The sequence below is a fragment of the Mercenaria mercenaria genome, chromosome 2, assembly GCF_021730395.1.
Source record: "Mercenaria mercenaria strain notata chromosome 2, MADL_Memer_1, whole genome shotgun sequence".
Taxonomy (NCBI): domain Eukaryota; kingdom Metazoa; phylum Mollusca; class Bivalvia; order Venerida; family Veneridae; genus Mercenaria; species Mercenaria mercenaria.
This window is the reverse complement of record NC_069362.1, coordinates 38,299,446-38,316,542: the sequence shown is the minus strand read 5'-3', so window position 1 is coordinate 38,316,542 and position 17,097 is coordinate 38,299,446. Positions and strand designations below refer to the sequence as shown.

The window sequence follows — 17,097 nt, the reverse complement described above, 5'->3', positions numbered from 1 at the left end:
TTCAGATGTACATTATTTTATCACTTTAGATATATATTTTTTGCATCTGAACTCCAATTAGTAATTTTATCCGATGATAAATCACCGTTTTTGATGTGTTGTTCCTTAATTAACACATAACTCAGGGAGCTTAATCTTGAGATGGAAAAAATATTTCTTTCACAATCTCAGAAATAAACCATTATTACCTTGACTATTCAAGGTATAAAAAATATATGTGTGAAGTTACATTCAAAGAATACATGTGTGAAGTTACATTTAAAGAATACATGTGTTAAGTTACATTCAAAGAATACAATCATGTGTGAAGTTACATTTAAAGAATACATGTGTGAAGTTACATTTAAAGAACACATGTGTGAAGTTACATTCAAAGAATACATGTGTGAACTTACATTCAAAGAATACATGTGTGAAGTTACATTCAAAGAATACGTGTGTGAAGTTACATGATTTTGATATGTATAGATACAGTTCCAGTGACTTAACTGATTGGCATATTGTATATACACGCCCATGCATTATCATTTTTATGGAGTGGGAAGTCCACATTAATCTTTAAAGCTTGAAATTGACATATGTTCTGTGTACTTCAGGTACCAGCATGGAAGAGGAATATGCTACGCATATCTATTGTTGTCGTGGCAGCTGGACTGGCTGTTATACTGAAAGATAATTTTGCTTATGTTGGTGCTTTTGTAGGTAAGAAGTCTTATTTAAAAATGAAATATATTTCTTAAAATCAGGTGTACTAGAGAACAAATTAATTTCAGTTTTTTAACCTTGTCTGTCAGCAGTCCCTCAGTCTAGCATATAACAAAGACATGTACAAAATGTTTGGATTGGATATCTGTTTTCGCTAACAATGTACAAGTTGTTATATTTGAAAATTTAACAAAGGTTACCTTTAAAGCTTGGCGGATATTAGAATATTTTTTGACAAGGAAAAGCGGTCAGCATTACTTTTCCAAGGTGAATAAATTCTCTTTGGCCCCATTAAAGTAAAGGCTGTAAGTGAATGATACTATAGAAATAGAAAACAAAACATTGTTTCATATTGTCTGTGAGTCATTTCCTATGCTTGGTGCTTGGTATACACAGTGTGCAAAATGTTAATATTCTGTATTTTCACAGGTGCTGTTGGAAGTTCTGTGTTAGCCTTTATCTTGCCGTGTTTGTTCCATTTACGTCTGTGCTGGCATGAAATCGGCGTGTTCATCAAAGTCAAGGACATTCTCATTATTGCGTTTGGAGTGTTTTCAAGCATCATCAGTGTCGTGTCTGTTGTCGAGAGGATTGTCAATCATGTTGATGTCGGGTAGAACTACTCCAGGATATTAGTACAGTATATATCTCATCATCCAGGGAGACAACTCAAGTGTGCTTCTTGTCTATTACTGATATAAATTATGTCCCCTAGCTCTTCAGCCGGCCAATGACGGCCTTGTATTTTTGTGAAAACTACAAAATTTTTGTACTGGTTGCTGGACAACTTTGAATATCTCTTCCATTTCTTAGATTAGTATGTGTGAATTCATTTACAGATAAGTTGTAAGGTTGTAGGGATATAAGTTATTATTTTAGGGTAAGGATTTATGTCTATTGTTGTAGATTTTTGCGTAGATTTCATTTTGTGATGTTGAACCTATCACTTTGTCTTTCCACCTAGAAGCTATCACACATCTTCCCACATCTAGTCTTATTGTTGCTTTTATCAAAATATGTTTGGCTAGTTTTCTAGATAAAACAAATCACTGTATGCTCGTACACAAAATTTGTAAACTATTTTTATGGTCAAACGTTTTTGGCCTCTGACATACATTATGCAAGTTTTTTTCAAGGAATGTTTTATTATGTCTTTCTGTGATTATGTTATTTATAACAGATAGTAATTCTATATTTTTTATATTTCTTTGAAATTTAGCCTATTTTCAGCACATTTTCTTTCATTTTGTCATTATGAAATATTGAAGTACATGTATTGTGAGAAGCCTATTCGATTACAAAGAAATTGTTAGAATTTTTTTTAAATTTGACAGCGGTTCTGTATATCAAGATAATGTATTTAGAATCACCTGTAAATTGTCCCACATGTTGCTGTCCCTCTTGTAAAGCCAAGCTATAGGCAACAAAAATTAGGTGTTCGATATATACCATTACAGAATTTTGAGATGTAAATAGTGAGAGAGAGATCAAGAAATTAGCATAAGTAAATACCTTTGAACATTTGAAAGAAAATGAAGAATCTAATTTGAGCTATTTTTGCTGTTAAGTCATTGTTTTAAGTAAATGTTGAAGCATAAATTTATTTTAGTACAGTAGAAGACAATGAAGATTTCTAAATTTAAAATTTAATATCTCTATTATACGGCCAACCCGCGTTATAAATTTAACCCCGCTAGATCCGCGGGTCTGGAACCTTGGACCCAGACGACAGCTTTATAACAGGGTCCCAGTGTATTTATAAATTTCGTTATACCATATTTTGGTTTGTGACAGTGGATATATATAGAAAGTATTTATTAAATGTAAAATCAAAATAGAAAACCAGATGCAATATTTGCGGCTAGTGAAAATGTTCTGGAGATCACAAGTGCAAGATATTTTCTTTCTCCATAATGTTGTTGGGGTTTTTTTCCCAATCATTTCAGCCAGATTAAACCTATTTTCGTTGTTGCATACCAAACTTATTTCACAACCAATTAGTCATTCATAGAAAAAATTGTACTAATGTAGCAATTAAAATTATTAATCATTGACAGCCGATTATACAGACTGATGTGATATTTCTACACACTTGATGAAATTAAAGATGTTGCTATGGTAACTGAGTTATTATAGAGAAGATGAAACACCATTGGATCTTGCTGAGTAAATTCATGCTTGAACATTTGATGTCATTTTAGAGAAGACCTTCCAGTGTCTAAATCAAACATGTTCATAAGCCAGGGTTGTCTTTTTTCTGTTCTAAGTCTCATTTAAATATCTCGGTATAATATCACAATATATTTTGGCTATCACTTTTTATTCAGGAATTTATTGTGTTAATAATCTTCATTTTATTTTATTCAGGAAATCATGACAAATTTATATAAATGTTGTAATAGTTCAATTTTAATTCAGTACATCAGTTACGTTGTGACACAATTTTACCACAAGAGTAGTCGTATATAAATTTGTGATTCAAGCAAAATGAGATAAAGTAGCTGTGAAATCAACAAATTTCTTTTGCATTGTGGCTGTTAAGCAAAATATATTTTGCATTATCACTGAAGTAAAAAATCGAATTTTCTTTTCAGATCACTGTTACTTTTTCCCAAAAGTTTGTATGTGAATACTTTGTTAGTATTGTTTTCTTCAGGAGATAATGACCAGTATTTAGAACACCATTCTTGTTTAATTAGTGTCTGTGTATCAATTATACCACAATTGACTTTACCAATTATATTCGTAACCGCATAGTGAAATCAAGGTTGACTGTATATAAACTTGTAATTTAATCAAAATGGCTTAAAGGGACTTACTCTCTACAAGGTTAAAGTGTCCTCCCAAAATTTGTTAATTTTATTTGGAAAAGCAGCCTTTGTTACAGTATGTTTTGCATTGTCAGTGTGAAGTATAGGCAGTGTGAGGTATAGGCAGTGTGAAGTATAGGCAGTGTGAGGTATAGGCAGTGTGAAGTATAGGCAGTGTGAGGTATAGGCAGTGTGAGGTATAGGCAGTGTGAAGTATAGGCAGTGTGAGGTATAGGCAGTGTGAAGTATAAGCAGTGTGAGGTATAGGCAGTGTGAAGTATAGGCAGTGTGAAGTTAAAAAAATGATGTTTTGAAAAGAATAAAACATTTAACATATTTTGGATTGAAATGATCCGCAAAAGTAGCATTCTACATTTATTAAGGTAGTTCTGCATGTTTGTTAAATTGGAAATAAATATGCATTGTCATTTATCTGCTAAATTTTAGATTTATTATACAGCAACATTACTACCTTTCTAAAGATGAAATATAATATTAACCCTTATCATGCTAAAAATGACTGATTCTGCCTTTGCGACCAGTGGAGATCATGATCTTGACTGTTTGCCATTCAGTCAGTATCTTTTTGGTAAGCACCCCTTTTAACAGTTAATGGTACTGTCCAAATTGAAAGATGGACAAGTTCATTATAGAATTTTAGCAAGGTAAGGGTTAAAATGTTTGACATGTTAAATAATTCTAAATTATGCCTTACAGTCAGTTTGAAATGTGTGGATTTATTTTAGCATATATTTCAAAAATGCCTGTGAGAAGTTTCATGAAAATCTACATCGTAGAAAAATGTCTGTTCACAAAAATGTTATTTAAAGTATAATTTTCCATTATGAAAACCTGTGTGAGGTTGATATTGTTAGCTCATTTGACCCAAAGGTGGGCTATTGTGATAAGCTTGTGTCAGTCTCCTGTTGTCTGGGGTTAAGTTTTAGCCTTGTACAGCTTCTCATCACAAAACTTTGTGTGTAGAATCCTTGTAAGGTCCTCTCTTGTTCAAATGGTTCTGCTTGACTGATTTTAGGGGCCACAAGAGCTAGAAATAGAAAAACCTAATAACCTCTTAAGAGCAACTGCTTGATGGATCATCACCAAACTTGGTCTGTAGTTTCCTTGTGAGGTCATCTCGCAATACTGTTCAAATTGTTCTGCTTGACCTATTTTAGGGGCAGCCAGAGCTATAAAAATAGGAAAACTTTTAAACAACTTTTTCTTATGAACAGCTTGATGAATCATCACCAGTCTTGGTCTGTAGCATTCTTGTTAGGTCCTCTGAATTTGTACAATAGTTCCACTTGAATGATTTTAGGGGCAACTAGAACTAAAAATTAAAAAAAAACTAAACTTCTTTTCATGAACTGCTTGAAGAATTTTTACCAAACTTGGTCTGTAACATGCTTGTAAGGTCCTCTTTCAGTTTGGTTCAAGTGGTTCTGTTTAACTGATATTTGGGACAACCAGAAGTAAAAATAGAAAAAAAAAACTTCAAACAATCTCCTCTTGGACTGCTTGATGGATCATTACCAAACTTGGTTTGTAGCTTCTCAAATGGTTCTGCTTGAATGATTTAAGGGGCTGCAAATAGAAAAACTATTTATACTAAACACGGTTGTTAATTCATAATTCAGTGTGTCTTACATATATTCAAGGTCAAATTGTCAGTTTCAGGTGAGCGACTGAGGGCCACTTTGACCTTCTTGTTCAAATCAGACACACAACCTTATCTTATGTATTTGACAAATTTTCTAAGTATGTTCTGAAGTTTTGAGTCAAATTCTACATTACTGGTAATGTAAATGTTTAACTCTAGTTTTCACTTCTTTTTCTAACTTTGAATGTTGATTTTGCTAGTTCTCAGTTGTATATAAATGCTGATATTCAATATTTCAACCTGTACCGTGGTCAGAAAGCCTGAATTGTGGCCAGTGTATGATTTTATGTGGATATAAGGATCTGTTGTTGTTTTGGTTTTTTAGCTCACCTGTCACAAAGTGACAAGGTGAGCTTTTGTGATCGCGTGGCATCCGTTGTATGTCCGTCCGTGCGTAAACTTTTGCTTGTGACCACTTTAGAGGTCACATTTTTCATGGGATCTTTATGAAAGTTGGTCAGAATGTTCATCTTGATGATATCTAGGTCAAGTTCGAAACTGGGTTACATGCGGTCAAAAACTAAGTCAGTAGGTCTAAAAATAGAAAAACCTTGTGACCTCTCTAGAGGCCATATTTTTCATGAGATCTTCATGAAAATTGGTCAGAATGTTCACCTTGATGATATCTAGGTCAAGTTTGAAACTGGGTCACATGGGGTCAAAAACTAGGTCAGTAGGTCTACAAACAGAAAAACCTTGTGACCTCTCTAGAGGCCATATTTCTCAATGTATCTTCATGAAAATTGGTCAGAATGTTCACCTTGATGATATCTAGGTCAGGTTCGAAACTGGGTCACGTGCGGTCAAAAACTAGGTCATTAGGTCGAAAAATAGAAAAACCTTGTGACCTCTCTAGAGGCCATATTTTTCATGAGATCTTCATGAAAGTTGGTGAGAATGTTCACCTTGATGATATCTAGGTCAGTTTCAAAAGTGGGTCATGTGCCTTCAAAAACTAGGTCATAAGGTCAAATAATAGAAAAACCTTGTGACCTCTCTAGAGGTAATATTTTTCAATGGATCTTCATGAAAATTGGTCAGAATTTTTTATCTTGATGATATCTAGGTCACATGTGCTCAAAAATTGGGTCACTTTGTCAAATAATAGAAATAACGACGTCATACTCAGTTCAACACTGGGTCATGTGGGGATAGGTGAGCGATTCAGGACCATCATGGTCCTCTTGTTTAAATTTTTAATCATGCTGCTGCCTTATCCATAATTATGTTTTAATTGTTATATAGATAATGTAATATATGTATAACTTTGCTAGTTTTTGAAACAATTATAAATATGATTTATCTCCATCTTACGAAAAGGAAATCTTAATTTGAATTTAACAATGCGTAATATATTTGCCAGACAAGCATGAAAAGTGAGGTAAATAAAGTCTAAATCTACATGTGTTATAGGTTGATTCTCCTGACTGTGATAGTTTTGTAAATCTGGTAAAACTGTCATTTTAACCCTTACCATGCTGGACACGATTGGTTCTGCCTTTGTGACCAGTATAGATTATGACCAGCCTGCACATCTGTGCAGTCTGATCATGATCTGCACTGTTCGCTATTCAGCCAGTATCTTTTTGGTAAACACCCCTTTAAACACTTAATAGTATTGTCCAAATTGAAACGTGAACAAGTTCATTATAGAAATTTAGCATAGTAAGGGTTAACACCTGTTATTCAAAGCATGTATTGAAGCCAGTTTCATTTTCCAAGTCAGAGGACTTGTTAATGTTCTTCTTAGCTGTGCAGACTTTAGAATAGGAAAACCAGCAGAAGTATCCCAAATGAGAACATGAGAGGGGGGCAGCCTCGGGGCAGATTAGTGAAAACCAGCAGAAGTATCCCAAATGAGAACATGAGAGGGGGGCAGCCTCGGGGCAGATTAGTGAAAACCAGCAGAAGTATCCCAAATGAGAACATGAGAGGGGGGCAGCCTCGGGGCAGATTAGTGAAAACCAGCAGAAGTATCCCAAATGAGAACATGAGATGGGGGCAGCCTCGGGGCAGATTAGTGAAAACCAGCAGAAGTATCCCAAATGAGAACATGAGAGGGGGGCAGCCTCGGGGCAGATTAGTGCAAAAATAAAGACAGCGGAGAAAACAGTTGTGTAATAAGATATTATAGTTTTCTGTAAAAAAAGTTAGTTGTGGAAGATCTGAATTTACTTTGCACGGGTTAAAAACATTTACAAAATTTATATACTTGTATCTGATAGTTAATTTTAGCTCACCTGAGCCAAAGGCTCATGGTGAGCTTTTGTGACCGCTCAATGTCCGTCGTGCGTAGTATGTCGTGCGTTGTCCTTTGTGTGTCCGTCAACAATTCCTAAAAAAATCTTCTTCTTGAAAACCACTGGGCAGAATTACACCAAACTACACAAGAATGATCCTTGGGTGGTCCCCTTTCAAAATTGTTCAAAGAATTAAATTCCAAGCAGAATTCTGGTTGCCACGGCAACCAAAAGGAAAACTTAAAAACTCTTCTTGTCCAAAACCACAGGGCCTAGGGCTTTGATATTTGGTATGTAGCATGGTATAGTAGTTCTCTTCCAAGATTGTTCAAATTATTCCCCTAGGGTGAAATATGGCCCCGCCCCGGGGGTCACATGGTTTATATAGACTTATATAGGAAAAAACTTTAAAAACTTCTTGTCTGAAACCACAAGACCTAGGCCTTTGATATTTGTTATGTAGCATTGTCTTATGGTCCTCTACTAAGATTGTTCAGATTATGTCCCTAGGGTGAAAAGAGGCCCTGCCCCGGGGGTACTAAGTTTTACATAGACTTGTATAGGAAAAACTTTAAAAATCTTTTTGTCTGAAACTGCAAGGCTTATACTTTTGATATTTGGTATGTAGCATTGCCAAGTGGTCCTTTACCAACATTATTTAAAATTATGCTCCTGAGGTGAAAAGAGGCCCCACCCAGGGGGTCCCAAGTTTTACATAGACATATATAGAAAAAAACTTTAAAAATCTTCTTGCCTGAAAGTGCAAGGTTAAGGCTTTTGATATTTGGTATGTTGCATTGCCTAGTGGTCATCTACCATAATTGTTCATATTATGCCCCTGGGGTGAAAAAGGCCCTGCTCCGGGGTATCAAGTTTTACATAGACTTACATAGGAAAATTTTTAAAAATCTTCTTGTCTGAAAGTTCAAGGCTTAAGCCTTTGATATTTGGTATGTAGCATTGCTTAGTGGTTCTCTAACAAAATTGTTCAAATTATGCCCTTGGGATGAAAAGAGGCCCCACCCCGGGGGTCACTTTATGAATTATATAGGAAAATATAATTAAAAAATTATCTGATCATATTTCCTAGTCTGTTTAATTATAATTACCTGATGACCCCAAGTAACTAGGGGTCACTTGGCTGTGACCTTGACCTAATGACCTACGTTTTTGTTTTTTAAGATACAGCCTTGAAATTTGGATGACATACAGTTTTGCACACCGATCTTAATGGCATAGAAATTTGGACCACATCAATGACTTATGATAAAGATTTAAATACTCATCTTTAATGTTCTTATTGTGACCTACTGAGCTACTTTCTTGTTTTTGAAGCCACAGCAAAATGATTTGGACCACATGTATAATGTTTGATACAGATCTCAATACTCATCTTAAATAGTCTTTATCCTGACCTACTGACCTACTTTCTTGTTTTTAAAGACAGAGCATAGAAATTTGGACCACATGTAAAACTTTTGATACGGATTTCAATACTCATCTTAAATATTATTAACCCTGACCTACTGACCTACTTTCTTGTTTTTGAAGCTACAGGAAAGAGATTTGGACCACCTGTAAAAAAATTTAACAGATTTTAGTACTTATCTTAAAGAATCTTTACCATGACCTTTTCACCTAGTTTTTTTTTTTTTTTTTTTTTTTTTTTGAAGCTTTAGCAAAGAAATTTGTTCAAGCAAGCAGTTAAACTCAGATGAGCGATATAGTGCCATCATGGCCCTCTTGTTATAACAAGATAATGATAAGGTTGATAATTAAGAAAAAATAATGTCGTAATGCATTGTTTAAAATTTATATTGTTAATTAAAACTTTATTGTTCAGTATATGTAATCACTTAACCATTTCTCTACTGGTTGAAAACCAGTTTCAGGGACTAGGATTGTGCTTTTCCATTTGTCTGTCCATCCACATTTTAGTGTCCGGTATTTAACTCGTCCATCAAGGCATTTTGATATTACAAAATGTACTTGGTACAAGACGATGTCTCATGGCAAAGCTTAAAGGTCAAGGTCATATGTCAGATTCAAATATGAGTAAGGTTTTTTACCTGTCCAGTCCATTACTCTATCACCCATAAAGGGATTTTAATATTACTTGGCACAATATTCTCCTTAACCAGATCACATGTCTTGGGCAAATCCAGAGTAGTCCTCTAGCTCGAAGATCAAAAGTCACACTCTGAAGCAAATGTCAATAGGGTTTTCTTTTTAACTATCTGGTCCCTAACTCTGTCATCTGTGAAGGAATTATAATATTACTTCTAATGCCTCGGTAGCTTAGGATGCTTTGAGTGTGAAAGTTTGTTTGGTTTCGTAGACGCGAAAAATGGTACTAGTAGCTTCATCACTAGACCCTCGGCATTAAGAGGATAGTACTACAAATACAAACGGTCAGCCTGGTGTCAGTATAATGCGGCTGGGTATCATGTCACATGTCTACAGCATGATATTCCAAAGAGGCAGCATTGTGTTGGGCATTATGCTCCCTGTTACAAGTAAACACTGTCGTATATATTGAAAACTGAAAAAAGAAGCTAAACCTGAACACACATACACACATAACTTAGGTACAAATGTTCCCCATAATGAGATGGCATGTTGTAGGCACAATTGGTTTCCTCAGACAAAGGTCAAGGTCACACTTGGAGGTCAAATATTAGTGTTGTTTTTTTCCTGTCTGGTCCATACCACTGTATTGCATTAAGAGATTTTAATTTACTTGGCACAGATGTTTTTTATAATGAAACAATGTGTCATGCACAACATTGGGATCCCTAGCTCAAAGGTGAAGGACATGGAGGTCAAAAGTCAACATTGATTGTAAAATATTTTAGGTCCCTTTTCATGCCCCATCTGTAACTTTTTTGTCCTTGTATGGATATTTAAATAACCATGTATAAATATTAAACACTTGTAACAAGCACCTGTCTTATATGGACCTAATTTAAAAATGTTGGTGTGTTTTCTGCAGAGTAACTTTCCTTTAATATGATGAAGTATTTCATTATATTTTTAGCTCACCTGATGTCCGTCGTCTGTCTGTCTATCGTCTGTCAACATTTAGCTTGTGTATGCGATAGAGGCTGTATTTTTCAACTGATCTTCATGAAATTTTGTCAGAATGATTACCTTGATAATATCTAGGCCAAGTTCGAAAATGGGTCATCTGGGGTCAAAAACTAGGTCACTAGGTCAAATCAAAGAAAAACCTTGTGTATGCAATAGAGGCTGTATTTTTCAATTGATCTTCATGAATTCTAGTCAGATCAGAATGATTACCTTGATGAAATTAAGGTCAAGTTTGAATATGGGTCATCTGGTGTCAAAAACTAGGTTGCTAGGACAAATCAAAGAAAAACCTCATGTATGCGGTAGAGACTGTATTTTTCAATTGATCTTCAAGAATTCGGTCAGAATGATAGCCTTGATGAAATTAAGGTCAAATGGGTCATCTGATTTCAAAAACTAGGTCGCTAGGACAAATCAAAGAAAAACATTTTGTATGTGATAGAGGCTGTATTTTTCAGTTGAGGTTCATGAAATTCGGTCAGAATGATTGCCTTGATCAAATCAAGGTCAAGTTCAGATGTAGGTCATCTTGGCTAAAAAAAAACTAGGTCACTAAGTCAAATTGAAAAAAATAATTGTTTACACTTAATAGACCACATTTTTGGTCCAATCTTAATGAAAATTGGTCAAAATATTTGTTTCCATGAAATCACTAAGTCAAAAATGTTTACACTGTTATGGTTCGTTTCTCAGGTGAGTGACCTAGGGCCATCTTGGCCCTCTGGTTTTTCTTACTTAAACACCAATTTAAAAATGAAATGTTACTGAAATATTTTTTCGTATTAATAGATATTAAAGACAATTAACGACTGTAGATTTTTATGTATGCAAATTTTAATCCAAACATTGAGCATTGTAACAGTATTGTATATATAGCACAATATTGTATACAGGTGTATATGAGTCAATTACAGGTATCAGATCAATCTGTTATATTGCAGTTGAGATAATTATAGTCACCTTCCAGTAGGGGACTTGATATTACATACAGTACTTCATTTACTTGTTTACAGTATTTACCTACACATTTGACCATAATTAGCTGCCACACAATGAATAATGACATTGTATATTTTTATATAAGAACTATATCTACATTGAATGTATGTGAGGTAAAGGTTGACATTACTCAATAAGGCTCAGAGGAGTACATGGGCCAGTGTTCATCAACATTTTAAATGTGGAATTTAGACATAGACTTTTAGTTAAATGCTAAATTTTGTTTTTACTTTGTCACAGTCAGGTAAGCTTCAATTGCAGTGAAGTTTTGCATGAATGTACGACAGCTACATGTGTCTTAGAAACATTCCAGTAGCATGATTGGTTTATAATGAAGTTCTACTCATGTTAAAATATTTGGGTCCCCTGTGTTTTTGGGACAACTTGTGTATGAAAAGAATTGGAAGTCCTTATGCTTGTAGTATGGTATACGAGCAACTAATGAGATTTGAAACCAAACATTTTAGACCTGTTTGGTGCAATGTAAAATCTAGAACAAAAATTGATTATTTGTAGTTGCAATGTCTAAATGTCTAAATTTCAGATATTACACATTGATGAATACAGGCCATGGATACCTGTGGATTGGGTTGTACATGTATACTAGGGGTGTTGTGATATATCAATACAATTACTATTACTGGAAATTCTCTCCTCTTCAATAGCCCATGTTAATGCATGGCATTTTTTAAATAAAATGGGTTCGTAAATTTTTCCAGGCATTCTACTGTGTGAGGTCTTTTTTAAAATATTTTCATAAATTGATTCATTGATTCACCTATTGTTAAGAAGGACTTTATTTCCAGTAGTTTCTTAAAAGTATTTCTTGAGCAAGTGTAAAATTTGATTATCAGTATACAGGTGGAACATCTCTTTATTCCACCAGTTATTGCAATAATATCACAGTAGTATTTCCATCATCCTTTCAGCAATATCAGTACTATTCCAATGGTCAGAATAAGCTGCTTGTACATTTCTTTTTATTTCCACTAATACAGAGTGAATTTAAAACACTTGTGAATATTAAGAATTATCATCTCCAGAAGAATAAACCATCAGGAGTGACAACTTCTGTACAATGCTAATATCTGTGTTGTTGTTTTTAGCTCATCTGATTTTTTGAAAAAAAATGATGAGTTATTGTCATCACTTGAGCGGTTGTCGGCGTCGGCGTCGGCGTCTGCGTCGGCGTTGCCTGGTTAAGTTTTATGTTTAGGTCAGCTTTTCTCCTAAACTATCAAAGCTATTGCTTTGAAACTTGGAATACTTGTTCACCATCATAAGCTGACCCTGTATAGCAAGAAACGTAACTCCATCTTGCTTTTTGCAAGATTTATGGCCCCTTTTGTACTTAGAAAATATCAGATTTCTTGGTTAAGTTTTATGTTTAGGTCAACTTTTCTCCTAAACTATCAAAGCTATTGCTTTGAAACTTGGAATACTTGTTCACCATCATAAGCAGACCCTGTACATCAAGAAACATAACTCCAACTTGCTTTTTGCAAGATTTATGGCCCCTTTTGTACTTAGAAAATATCAGATTTCTTGGTTAAGTTTTATGTTTAGGTCAACTTTTCTCCTAAACTATCAAAGCTATTGCTTTGAAACTTGGAATTCTTGTTCACCATCATAAGCAGACCCTGTACATCAAGAAACATAACTCCATCTTGCTTTTTGCAAGATTTATTGCCCCTTTTGGACTTAGAAAATCAGTTTTCTTGGTTAAGTTTTATGTTTAGGTCAGCTTTTATCCTAAACTATCAAAGCTATTGCTTTAAAACTTGCAACACTTGTTCACCATCATAAGTTGACCCTGTACAGCAAGAAACATAACTCCATCCTGCTTTTTGCAAGATTTATGGCCCCTTTTGGACTTAGAAAATATCAGATTTCTTGGTTAAGTTTTATGTTTAGGTCAACTTTTTCTCTTAAACTATCAAAGCTATTGCTTTGAAACTTGCAACACTTGTTGACCATCATAAGCTAACCCTGTACAGCAAGCAACATAACTCCATCCGGCTTTTTGCAATAATTATTGCCCCTTTTGGACTTAGAAAATCATTTTCTTGGTTGAGTATTATGTTTAAGTCAACTTTTCTCATAAACTATCAAAGCTATTGGTTTAAAACTTGCAACAGTTTTTCACCATCATAAGTGGACACTGAACATCAAGAAACATAACTCTATCCTGCTTTTTGCAAGAATGATGGCCCTTTTTAGACTTAGAAAATCATGGGTAGGACAATATTTCTATTACACAAAAAAAATCAGATGAGCGTCAGCACCCGCAAGGCGGTGCTCTTGTTTTAGCTCACCTGTGACAAGGTGAGCTTTTGTGATTGCGCAGCGTCCATCGTCCGTGCGTGCGTAAACTTTAGTTTGTGACCACTCTAGAGGTCACATTTTTCATAGGGTCTTTATGAAAATTGGTCAGAATGTTCACCTTGATGATATCTAGATCAAGTTCGAAATTGGGTCACGTGCGATCAAAAGCTAGGTCAGTAGGTCTAAAAATAGAAAAACCTTGTGACCTCTCTAGAGCCAATATATTTCACAAGATCTTCATGAAAATTGGTCAGAATGTTCACCTTGATGATATCTAGGTCAGTTTCGAAAGTGGGTCACGTGCCTTCAAAAACTAGGTCAGTAGGTCAAATAACAGAAAAACCTTGTGACCTCTCTAAAGGCCATATTTTTCATGGGATCTGTATGAAAGTTGGTCTGAATGTACATCTTAATGATATCTAGGTCAGGTTCAAAACTGGGTCATGTGCGGTCAAAAACTAGGTCAGTAGGTCCAAAAATAGAAAAAACCTTGTGACCTCTAGAGGCGATACTTGTGAATGGATCTTCATAAAAATTGGTCAGAATGTTCATCTTGATGATATCTAGGTCAAGTTCGAAAGTGGGTCACGTGCCTTCAAAAATTAGGTCAGAAGGTCAAATAATGAAAAAAACATTTTGACCTCTCTAGAGGCCATATTTTTCATGGGATCTGTATGAAAGTTGGTCTGAATGTTCATCTTGATGATGTATAGGTCAAGTTTGAAACTGGGTCAACTGCGGTCAAAAACTAGGTCAGTAGGTCTTAAAATAGAAAAACCTTGTGACCTCTCTAGAGGCCATACCCTTGAATGGATCTTCATGAAAATTGGTCAGAATGTTCACCTTGATGATATCTAGATCAAGTTTGAAACTGGGTCACATGCCTTCAAAAACTAGGTCAGTAGGTCAAATAATAAAAAAAACCTTGTGACCTCTCTAGAGGCCATACTTTTCATGGGATCTGTATGAAAGTCAGTCTGAATGTTCATCTTGGTGATATCTAGGTCAAGTTTGAAACTTGGTCAACTGCGGTCAAAAACTAGGTCAGTATGTCTAAAATTAGAAAAATCTTTTGACCTCTCTAGAGGCCATATTTTTCAATGGATCTTCATGAAAATTGGTCTGAATGTTCACCTTGATGATATCTAGGTCAGTTTCAAAACTGGGTCACGTGCGGTCAAAAACTAGGCCAGTAGGTATAAAAATAGAAAAACCTTGTGACCTCTCTAGAGGCCATATTTTTCATGAGATCTTCATTAAAATTGGTCAGAATTTTTATCTTGATGATATCTAGGTCAAGTTCAAAACTGGGTCACATGAGCTCAAAAACTAGGTCACTATGTCAAATGATAGAAAAAAACGATGTCATACTCAAAACTGGGTCATATGGGAAGAGGTGAGCGATTCAGGACCATCATGGTCCTCTTTTTTATCAAAAGGCAAACTAAAGTGACACAAAAAAATACCTAATAACAATATTTCTCTTTCAGTGAATCTTGTTTAAACTTTGCATAGATCTAGTTCCAAATTTGAATAAAGAACAATATTGAATTTCTACATTCTGTTTAGTTCCATAGGTTGATTGTGAGCTATGAGAGCAATTAAAAATCACAGGATCTGAAATGTCTACACCTCTGACCCTAGTTACTAAATTTTTTAATCATGCAAATACTCATAAATCTCATCTGTTATCATATAACATGTCATGCTGTATACTTTCTATATGTTATTAAATTGATAAACATACCGCTGTGTTATTGTTTTATCTGGACAGTTTTTAGCTGGACTATTCAAAGAATAGTAAAGCTATTGGACTTGCCCGTGTGTCGGCGTCTGCGTCCCGATTTGGTTAAGTTTTTGTATGTAAGCTGGTATCTCAGTAACTACTTGTGGGTAGGATTGAAACTTCACACACTTATTCACTGTGATAAACTGACTTACATTGCATTGCACAGGTTGCACTGCCATCATCTGACATGCAGTAAGCAGTTCCCATACTCTACTTTGAATTTTTTCAAAATTATGCCCCCTTTCTGACTTAACAGTTTTTGGTTAAGTTTTTGTATGTAAGCTGGTATCTCAGTACCCATTGTATGTAAGCTGGTATCTCAGTACCCACTAATGGGAATGGATTCAAACTTCACACACTTGTTCACTGTCATGAGCTAATAAGCACTGTGCAGGTTCCATAACCCTTTTTCCCATTTTTACAAAATTATGCCCCTTTTTGACTCGTATTCATTCAATTGACAAGGCTGTTGAATAGTCGAGCGTTGCTGTCCTCCGACAGCTCTTGTTAGTTCACCTGATCATTGTTATAGGTGGATTGTCTGACATTCAATGGCCTGCATTCAGTTTCAACATTTTTAGCTCAACTATTTGAATAACAGTCTAGTTATTCTACTCACCCTGGCATCACACCTTGGTTAAAGTTTTGCGTGCAAGTACATATGGCTATCATTTAAAAGCATATAGCTTTGAAAAGTATTTTTTCTTTTTCTAGGTCAATTACCAGCCTCACTGGGTCAAGTCCCATAACTCTAACATGTATTTTGGGCAAATTATGCCCCCTTCTGGACTTAGAAAATTCTTATTGATGTTTTACATGCAAGTTGCTATCTCCAAAATTGATACTGAATTGAAACTTCACATGTGTCTTCGGGGTTATGAAACTAGGTGATAGCATCAAGTCCCATAATTCTGACATGGTTAAAGTTTTGCATGCAAATACATATAGCTATTACTTAAAGGCATATAGATTTGAAATTTATTATTTCTTTTTCTAGATCAATTACCAACCTCACTTGGTCAAGTCCAATAACTCTGACATGTGTTTTGGGCAAATTATGCCTCTTTTGGACTTAGAAAATTCTGGTTAAAGTTTTGCGTCTGCAAAACAAATGCAGATATTAAATTGAAACTTCACATGTGTCTTCGGGGTTATAAAACTAGTTGATTGCAACAAGTCTCATAACTCTGACTTGTATTTTGGGCAAATTATGCCACTTTTTGGACTTAGGAAACTTTTGGTTAAAATTTTGGTTGAAACTATTGATATTTCAACATTAGATTAATATTCCTGCTTCTGTGACAACGATTCGAATAGTCGAGCACTGGCTGGCTTACGGACAGCTCTCGTTACTTAAACATTTTGATGCCCCCGAAGGGAGGCATATAGTTTTTGAACCGTCTGTCAGTCTGTCGGTCTGTCAGTCTGTCCGCAATTTTCGTGTCCGGTCCATATCTTTGTCATCGATGGATGGAT

General features: G+C 35.0%; 1 protein-coding gene across 5 annotated transcripts in view; it reads left to right on the top strand.

The window, feature by feature from the left end:
• LOC123563758 (uncharacterized) overlaps positions 1-15,578 on the top strand; it is a 56,324-nt gene extending 40,746 nt beyond the window's left edge. For 3 of the 5 annotated variants that reach the window (XM_045356765.2, XM_053535583.1, XM_053535577.1), the window contains 2 exons: positions 597-702; positions 1,135-15,578. In XM_045356765.2, coding sequence (XP_045212700.2) covers positions 597-702; positions 1,135-1,322 — 294 coding nt within the window. In that variant the 3' untranslated portion in view covers positions 1,323-15,578. The remainder of the gene's footprint in view (positions 1-596; positions 703-1,134) is intronic. The other 2 variants (XR_008369571.1, XR_008369572.1) reach the window with 2 other exon arrangements.
• Positions 15,579-17,097: the final 1,519 nt, after the last annotated feature.